Here is a 10112-nt window from a genome sequence, read left to right on the forward strand (position 1 = left end):
TAATATATATATTGGTTATAACATATACTTAACACATTGTTGACATGTGACGAGTTAATTCGTCTTTTCTTGCTTTTAAAGTAGCAAGTAATTTATGGGAGACAGTGGCGTCTGAAAGTCACTTTTCGAGTGTAAAGAGTTATTAATTTGTAACGAATACTTAGAAATCTTGGCGTAAGACATGTTGTCCACGTCATCTTTTAACTCTTCCGAACGGACGAGTCATAAACGCATTCATACATAAATAGAATCAGGATGGAAAAAGAAATTAAAAGCGGTAGCCTAAATGTGGTCATAGTCAACGTGACAGACTTATTTTTACTTTCACTTTTACTCTAATATATTTGCATACAATTAATTTTTCAGGGTTTCCATGACCTGGAAAAAATAAATTAGTGGTAGCTTAGATTTTAAACTACCACCTAAACTACTTTAAACTACCTTAGATTCTACCACCTAACCTCTTCGAGACGGGCGAGTCATATATCCATTTTCAGGGTGGCGACAATTACGGCAAAAAAGATAAAACTGGTAAACTAACTATTTAATGGCAGTTTATTTGTGGGTGGGGTAATTATAGTTTTTTATATTAATATCACCAAGACTTAGTTCGAATTAAAAATTATATGGTTACACTTTCAACAAACACAGATTGGATGTATTAGATTTAAAGTGAAAGCAAAAATAAGGTTGTCAAATTAGCCATGGCCAAACTTAAGCTACTGCTTTTTATTTTTTTCCATCCTGCTTCTGATTCCATACGAATAAATTTATGACTCGCTGTCTCGGGAAGGTTAAAAAAATTTCCATACCATGGGAATCCTTATTTTATTGTTTTATTGAAATTACAAACATTTGCAGGTTTGCGTGCTCAATTTAGGCTTATAAACCTTTGTCAAGAAGAAAGACAGAACAATTCAGAGGAGGACATCACGAAGAATACATCCTGGGTTACGGCGGGATTCGAACTCGTTACCTCCACGCTTTGCACAGCGTTTGGCGGTGATATTACTCATCCAGGGAGGCCCCATGGTGGGAACCTTTTGTTTGTTCAAAATGTAACTATATAATTTTTATTTTGGACTGAGAGGTGAGGAATTGAATAAATATCAAATTATTATCATCCTGTCCACAAAAAAATTTATAAAGAAAAAAATTTGCTAGCAGTTTTATCTTTTTACCCTGATTGTCGACACCTTTGGAATGCGTATATAACTCGCTCGACTTGAAGAGGTTAAGAATTATAAGAGAGTATGGGACATTTCGTTTATAAAGAGTGCTTTCATTCTGTATGTAAGCATTTTCGTCCGAAAAAAAAAATTTTTTTTCGAGCAATTTATGTTACTTCAAAAATTTCTTTTTGTCAGTGCTACCATGTACTTACAAAAACATCTCAGTCATTTTAATAAATACTCTTAAATAATCGAACTATATTAATATATTGCATCTAAGCAAATCGTGATCTTTAACTAAATTTATTTTGAAAATTAAAAAAAAAAAAAACATTTTTATTTTAGATCATGATGAAGGAGTTTCTGAATGACAATGATACTAATGTCGTAATAGTAGATTGGAGCAGAGGAAGTCAGCAACCCTACATACAAGCAGTTGCCAATGCAAGAGTTGTGGGTGCTGAAATAGCAAGAATGGTTAATGCTTTAAAGGTAAGTTGCACTCCATAGAATGGAATAATATCTTTGAAGTTAAAGCAGAAATGATGATTCAAAATGGAGGGGAAAAGCTTATGCTGGAAGTTTGGATCACCATTTCTAGAAAAACTTCGTTTGGATGAACACTTCTTCTTTCATGCTCAAAATATTACAAAAGAGGTCTTTTTTAAAAGAGATAACGGGAACTACTGTTTATATTACATTGATTAGAAACAATAGCGTTATCTATAGTGAAATGTATGTCACCAATGTTTCTAATCATTGGATATCCAATCAATGGTGGCATTCATGGATCGAACCCATCCATGAATAAGCACTAAATCGGTTTCTAATGAATTCTTAATTAATGGAAACGTATTAGTGAAAATGGATAAAATCATCTTGCTCGTGTAATTTTTTTGAGAATTTTCTTTTGACATCTAGGGCAATTATTCTACTTGCACAATGATACTTAAAGCAGCAATTTTTTCAAACAGCGTGGTTAATGGCAGTAAGTGGTGATTTCACATATGGCTAAAGTGGAGATTCTTAGCATTTTTTGTATAATTTAAATAAGTATCAGTTATGTAGGGAAAACATTCTTTTGCATGAAGCTTGGCGACGTATTCTTTGGCCAAGGTATGAGGTAAGTATTTGATAATTGTCATGAAACCAATTGGCATTCAGGTGAGCAAAAGTTCTTGTGTTTTCATTTCTAATAGTCTGTGGTATGTCAGTACAGAAATTAAAAAGCTTTTGAAACATCAGTAAGTATTTTGACTAGTAAGAAGCAGTTCATCAAGAAGTCAATAAAACTTGAGAGAAGAAAACTTAAAAGGCTTTTAAACACAAAAAATTCAACTTTTCTTTCATTTTTGTTACTCTTATATTTAAAGGGACAAGTTTTTAAGCCACCAATATTTGAATAAATTCCATATAATCTGTATGCTTTGAAAAAAAAGTTGATTTATCGTGCATTTACTGTTTACTTAATTTGAAATTCAAAGTTGTATTTTCCTTTAAGAAGCAGTTTAAAAGTGAATTTAGGTTATTTATCTGAATACAATGAATATTTAATATATGTAGCAAAATGTTACTGTATGTTTCCTAAGTTTTCATTTAATCAAAATAGCCCCACTTTTCATTATTAATGACTGCATGACAATAGTTATAATTTGATCTTATATTTTGAATATCACTCAGATTATGAGAGAATTCTCAGCTATAGTCAGCCAAGAAATAGCATATGTTGTGCTCCACAAACACTACCTTCTTTATTAGGTGGGCATTCTTTTGTGCTAACTACCACTTCAGTTAAAAACAAACTATATTCAACAATTTATTAAATGAATTTAATAGTTTTTTATCACTAATGTATTAGGGCTACTGAGCATGTTCTATTCCTTTAAAGATTGCGTCTTCGGAAAAAAAATATAGCTTTGTAATTCAAAACTCGACCTAGAAGACAAGCGAACTCCTGGATCAAGTATTGAGACAAATTAGCCTAAGTTGAGGGCGTTTTGGAGGAAAAATCCATTTCTGTTACTTCGAGAAGGAAACCTTGGTACAAATCGGGTGTGAAATTCTCATTGACCAGCAATCCTTGGAATTAAAATCCAGGTCACCTCATACGGAGGAGAGCACTCTATCCCTTAAACTACATAGGCTCATTCGCTTGTATCAAACAAATGTGTGCTACCACTTTTTCCAATTTTTTTTCGTATTTTAACCACTTTTTTGTGGCTAGAAATTAATGGATTAAACATGTTCAATAAACAAATGCATCGTTTCACGATTTACGAGATAACATATTTCCAAAGAATCGCTGTTAACACAACTAGGATTACGTATTCCCTTGAAGGTAACTGGTAAAATGGTAGAAATCACATATATCTCGGTGCGCTGCCGCGAAGCGCCATTAACTGATACATCTGTAGTAATAAATCGATGATGAAGAGTAGTGAACCCCCTCTCGATTGCTCTTTTGCTCAGCACCAAAAAATCGAGAGGGGGTTCATGTGACATGGACAAGGAAGAAATGTTGATTGGCATGGGGTATAATTAAATGAATGATTCTTAAATAAAATAAATTCCAGTTAGCAAAATGTCTGTGTTGACGATATTCTTTAGAATACCGTGATTATTTTTTGTGAATTTCACAGCATAAAGTAATATACCGTTTCCAATTTTTCGACATACTTCAAAACGATTTCAAAGGTAACTTACAATTAGCTCATTTTTAATAAAAAATATTGAAATTAGAAAGTGGTAAATAAATAATAAGAAAAATCTCAGAAGACTTAAACAATAACAGTAAAAAAATATAAAAAATTGAAGGGCGGATATAATATTTCGCCCACATATCTGCCGATTCTCCCGGATTTTCTGTAGGATTTTATTTTTATATTTAACGAGGTAGCAATTTTTTTGCATTCATGGTTGATTCCTGTTCTAAAAAATTTGATTTAATATACTTTTAACTACCACTAGATTTACATAGTTGCCAACTCTTCCGGTTTTCCCGGAAGATTTTATTTTCATATTTAAAGTGCTAGCGAAATTCATATTATTTCATTAAACTTTTTGAATTATAATAATAGTTTTAAATCTGTTTGATCACCACTACATATAAATAATTGCAACAAATATACAAAAGCCTATTAGTCCCCACGATGGCATACCTGCCAACTCTTTCGGCATATCTGCCAAGATTTTATTTTCATATTTATCGTGGTAGCTATACTCAGGTTATTCCAATTAACTTTTTGAATTATAATGATAATTATAAATGAGTCTGATCACCACTACATATAAATAATTACAATAAATATATAAAAGTATAATAATCCTTGAGCAAGCGAGTTTCAACGGGATCAAACTATAAATATATTTTTGAGTCAAATTGTTTTTCGTTTATTGTTTTACAACCACTCTGAAAATCCATTCTCGGAAAGAGTGAAAGTTGGCAGGTATGCGATAGCGAATTTCAACCTTATTAAAATATATTTTTGAGGAAGATAGTTTTTCGGTAATTGTTTTACTACCACTTGGAAAATCCATTCTCGAAAAGAGTGAATGTTGGCAGGTATGGATTTAAATAGTTTAAACATACATACAGAGGACCAGCTAGTTTTCTCATTGTAGGAGTTTTCTAGGAGGATTGTCTAGTTTTCTCACATCCTCACGCAAAAAGTGGCGACATTAAATACTTTGATGCATGTGAATAAAATTCTAAACTTCCTGTTAGAAATTTTTGTCACTTTGCTTGCAAAAGTAAATGAAGTATGAATTATTTGAAATGTAAGTTATAGGGGTAGTAACAATTGGATATTTACAAAGATAATAAATATATAACAGTGAATTGAGGTTCTACCACTTATTATGTTTTTAGTCACCTGTGGGGGGCCTCTCTGACCGAGCGGTATCGTCCGTCAAACACTGTGGAAAGATCGGAGGTAGCGGGTCCGAATCACGCTGTTACCCTGTATATATTTTCGTGCTGTCTTATTCTGTACTTGACGCCCGGTGGCTGAGTGGTAGCGCTTCGCGCTCCCGTGCCACAGGGCCTTGGTTTGATTCTCGGGCCGGGCGAGGTTGACTCAGCCTTTTATTCCTTCATTGGGTCGATAAATGAGTACCAAGCATGCTTGGGAACTAAACACGCTTTCGCGTTCATCTCACCACCTAACCGGATCGTCTGCTCCGGCCCCCCAGAGCCCAAGGTCAAGAAAACTGAGATGGGCACAGTAGGACTTGGCCCTCTATGGGCTGTCATGCCGCTGGGTTTAGTCTTTTTATTCTGTACTTTGCAATCTGTACTTTTACTTCGCAAAGATTTATAAGCCTGAATTGAGTTCACAAGCCTGCAAATGTATATGTTATTCCAATAAACCAATATCTTATTCTGTTTTAAGTGATAACGAAAGTTGAATTCAGAAGCTGATACCATATCACCTTAATAGCTGTTTCACTGCTACTGGAAAAAAGCTTTTTTGAAGCATGTAAAAGTTGGCAGGTATGCTTCAACAATAAAACAAGACACATTATACAGGGAAGCAAAATGTGCCTTTATTAAGAAAATGAAATTTACTTTTACATGTATACATCGGATGTAGTTTTGTGATATCGAGATCTTGTATCCACCTTAAACGCGTAAACGGCAGCAATTCATTTCTAACTTGAATTCCGCAAATGAACATACAGGATCAAAATAATGAAACACTTTGATACTAACTCTATGTAAACAGTTTTTCTTTCTGAGGCAAATGTTCAAGAAGATTTAACAGGGCAAAACTGTTGGTCTATTTTAAAAAATTCATGCATGAAGTTACAAAAATTGTGTCCTTTTTTACCATTCTAAATTTGCATTGTTCAAAATGAATCTAGGAAATTTAAAAGCTGATTTTCTTTTGAAATACCAATGCAATAAAAAAAAATTTTCTTACATAAATATTGCAATCCTTCAGACTGTTTAAAAAATTGCTGGTATTTAAACTAGAAATAAGTTAATTTCGAAAGCTTATTTTGGTCGGTCCGAACTTTGCGTGGGTAAAAATGACATTTCTTGATCTTTCAAATTGTGCCCACAGTTTTATCTCATAAAATCTTCCAAAACCTTTGTTTTTAAAGAATAGTTTTTATAAAGTTAGTATAGATGTGTTTTCATTATTTTGATCAAACTTTATAAGTGCAAGACTGTTTCTTACCGAAGAAAAAGTAACTTATAGTAAGCAGCTTATGATTAAGAATAAGATTTTTATAAATTGAAATTTCTTCCATTGGTAGCTAAGTTTATGTTTTAATGCATGATTATTTGTTTTGTAAATTTATTTGTAGGTAATTTTCCACAATACAGAAGTTAATATATTTAAAAAGTTCATATAAAATGGCCCTTCGTTCCAACTCTGTCATGAGACTCTTAAAATGTTCTTAAAATTACTTATTATTAAATTTACCAAATATTTTAAGGCTTTAGTTTTTATGTGTTTACCACTAAATAAGATAATTTCAAAAATCAAAGTAATTGGCAGCCTCGTAATGATTTTATCTTTAATTGGTTAAGAACGGAATTTAATTTCAGAAATCCCCCAATTAGGAGAAATATGTGCTTAAATCTTCGAAGATCGGCAAAACTGTGCTACGCTTTCACATGTAGTTAGTTACACGACAAAACACCACCTTTGAGTTGATTCATCTAAATAATGCTCCTTTAGTTGCGAATAAGGATTTTGTTATTATGGGTTTTTCATATTTAAATTGTTATTTGCATGTTTACCAAGTTGGGAATCCTATCAACCCACAATAATTTAAGTGGCTGCAACATAGCAATTAAGGCAAGCTTAATATGTTTAATTTAACAACATTATCATGTCCTGTATATTCGTGTTTATATATACGGTCCTTTTCAAAATAATCGAAAATTCAATTTAGTTCATTAAGAATAAAATGTAAGGAGCATACAATTTGCAAAAACTTTCCAGAAACAGAATATTTATTGTCATATATTTTATTTTCTTGTGTATAGATTCTTTTTTACTACATTTATGTCAAGTACTTTAAATTACTCCTTCTGTTCCAAATTAGTCGCTACTTTTGATTACTTTTGTACTAATTACTGAGACTGATCATTTTACGATTTTGTTTGAATATTTTTCAGAGATTTCATTGTTCTATGGTATCAATCATCATTTACTTACCAAGTATTCTCACCTTAAACAGAAAATTAGCATGCTCTTTAGCCATGACGCATTTTCTAAGTACTTTTCATTTTTGAATCACGAATTCATTAGTAATATATTTTTACTGGAGTCGATATAAATAACTGCTTTTATGTTTAACAATCTCTACTTTTACAATCCCTCCTGATTTTTTCTTTTAGCATTTCGGTAACTTAACAACATCGATGCTTCATTTAGTTGGCCATGGTTTAGGTGCTCATGTAGCTGGCTACGCGGGTCAAAGCATTCTTCCTATGGTTTCTCGAATAACTGGTAAGTTAAACTGATTTAACACTTTCTTATAAGTAAGAAACAATAAAAAGACGTAGGCCATATCCACACGACGTGATTGACCATAAAATGATAGCCTATTTTATTTGACTAGGTCAGAGATCTGACAGCCTGGAATTCTAATGATTTCTTTTAATAAGTTATATATAGTAATGGTCACAAGTATATAAAAACATGGCTTTTTTTAAAATTTTTTGCATCACTTTTCAAGATTGTTAAACACGAAAGATCCTTTATTGGCAATAAATCTACACTTTTAAAAAATTATTCAATAGCAGAAAATGGCAGAAATTATGACATTAACTATTGCAATGAATTGTACAACATAAATATAAACCAATCCCGTGGCAGAGTTTCCAACCAAAAAGTTCCAGCTCTTCATAACTTTTATAGTGAAAATAGCAAATGTTTTTAAATCTTTTCGAGCAAAATAAAATTGCACATCGTACTTTTCATATGGTTTATCTAATTTTATAGCTATATTTACACATAGTTTGGGGCAGAGGGAGTAAAACCTGAAATCTTGGAGACTGTGTATTCGGATTGAGTTGTACTTACAAGGTTTGGAAAAAATTATGCAAATGCTTCTACACTGACTCTATGTAAACAATCTTCTTTCCGTAGCAAATGTTTTGGAAGATTTTAGATGGCAAAACTGTTGGCCCAATTTGAAATAGCATCCTTGGAACTTTTAAAATTTATGTCATTTTTACCCAAAAGAAATTCGGATTTGATACTGATCAAATTTGAATTGAACTGATTTTTACTATAATTGGATTCTGAATTAATCATCTATTGCATACAATCTTCTTTGCAAACAATCTTCTTTCAGTAGAAAATGTTTTGGAAGATTTTAGATGGTAAAACTGTTGGCCCAATTTGAAATAGCATCCTTGGAGCTTTTAAAATTTATGTCATTTTTACCCATAAGAAATTCGAATTTGATACTGATCAAATTTAAATTGAATTAATTTTTACAATAATTTGATTCTGAATTAATCATCTATTGCATACAATCTTCTTTGAAAACAATCTTCTTTCAGTAGCAAATGTTTTGGAAGATTTTAGATGGTAAAACTGTTGACCCAATTGGAAATAGCATCCTTGGAGCTTTTAAAATTGATGTCATTTTTACCCATAAGAAATTCGGATTTGATTCTGATCAAATTTGAATTGAAATAATTCTTACACTAATCTGATTCTAAATTAATCATCTATTCCATACAAACCTGCGATTTAGGCAGACATTTTTCAGTTATTATATCTTAACCAGTAACTTTTTATTGTGTTAAAATTGCAATACAATAAATAGTGATGCATAGATATATGCTTTTTGTTTCATAGGATTGGATCCAGCATACAAATTTTTCTGCAATATGCCAGATAATGTTCGATTAGATAAAAGTGATGCTGATTTCGTGGATGTTATTCATACAGAGTTAAAGGACTATGATTTAGGTAATATATAATATTATGACAAAATTATATTGAGATTAATGTGTTGCATGAATATAAAGCATTGTATGTTATAATAAATTGTATTGAAAATAATAAGGTACAAAGGCCGTTATTCAACAGAAATGATCGATTTTCCTTTCAAATATTTAATACTTAGTGGTTACAAGGTCTTGTATTGAATGGAAACTCTTGGTTGAGAGCAGACATAATTAAATTGAGCATACAAACCTTGTGCGGCAATGTGTCTTAGTACTAAAAACACATTTAAGGTTAATTTGAGGAAACCTACTTCTTTAACCTATTCCCATTGAAGGTTGTGAAAATGCTAAATTTTGTAGTGGTATGAAAATATATTTTACAAAAAAGTGGGTGGGCATTTATTAATCAGTGAAAATAATATAAATCATATCAGCCAGCTTTTAATCACTCCAAGGGGGACTTTCCTAGTGGTAGTAATGTGTCAATTAAATCACAATTATAAACATAAATATTTTTAACATTAATCTTGAGCGTAAGCGCAGACACACCACTGACGTGGAGTAAAAGTTAAAATGCCTTAAAATTCGATGCACTAATCTAACAGCTAATAAAAATTAGCTAAGAAGAATAAGAAAGAAAACAGAGCTTATAGCATAAATCGTATAAAATAGTTTTTAAAAATATATTTGGTCGAAAAAATATGAAGCAAATTACATCTATCAAAAAAACTTTTCTATTAAAATATTTGGAAAATTTAAGTAGCAGCACCCCTAATAGGATTAAAAATTTAAGATAAATAATACCTGAAGTCAATTTAAAAAATAAAATTAAATCGCAAAAAAAAAAACCTTCTAAATAGGTAATTGCTGTAGAGTTTAAACCACAGACGTAAATTAAGAATAAACAATTTTATTGGTATTCCTTCTCTCATAGGGTGACTGTTTATAAATCAGACCCTGAAATCAGATAGAAATCAGATAGAAAGCCGTTTACAAACTGTATCATATATATATATATA

The 10112-nt window shown here is 31.5% G+C and overlaps 1 protein-coding gene across 1 annotated transcript in view; it reads left to right on the plus strand.

Moving 5' to 3' along the window:
- The window catches only part of LOC107440367 (pancreatic lipase-related protein 2-like), a 152227-nt gene that overhangs the window by 44187 nt on the left and 97928 nt on the right, over positions 1–10112 (plus strand). The window contains exons 3-5 of the mRNA XM_043048725.2: positions 1518–1664; positions 7528–7639; positions 9002–9115. Coding sequence (XP_042904659.1) covers positions 1518–1664; positions 7528–7639; positions 9002–9115 — 373 coding nt within the window. The remainder of the gene's footprint in view (positions 1–1517; positions 1665–7527; positions 7640–9001; positions 9116–10112) is intronic.

Source organism: Parasteatoda tepidariorum, chromosome X2, assembly GCF_043381705.1.
Source record: "Parasteatoda tepidariorum isolate YZ-2023 chromosome X2, CAS_Ptep_4.0, whole genome shotgun sequence".
In the NCBI taxonomy this organism is placed as follows: Eukaryota; Metazoa; Arthropoda; class Arachnida; order Araneae; family Theridiidae; genus Parasteatoda; species Parasteatoda tepidariorum.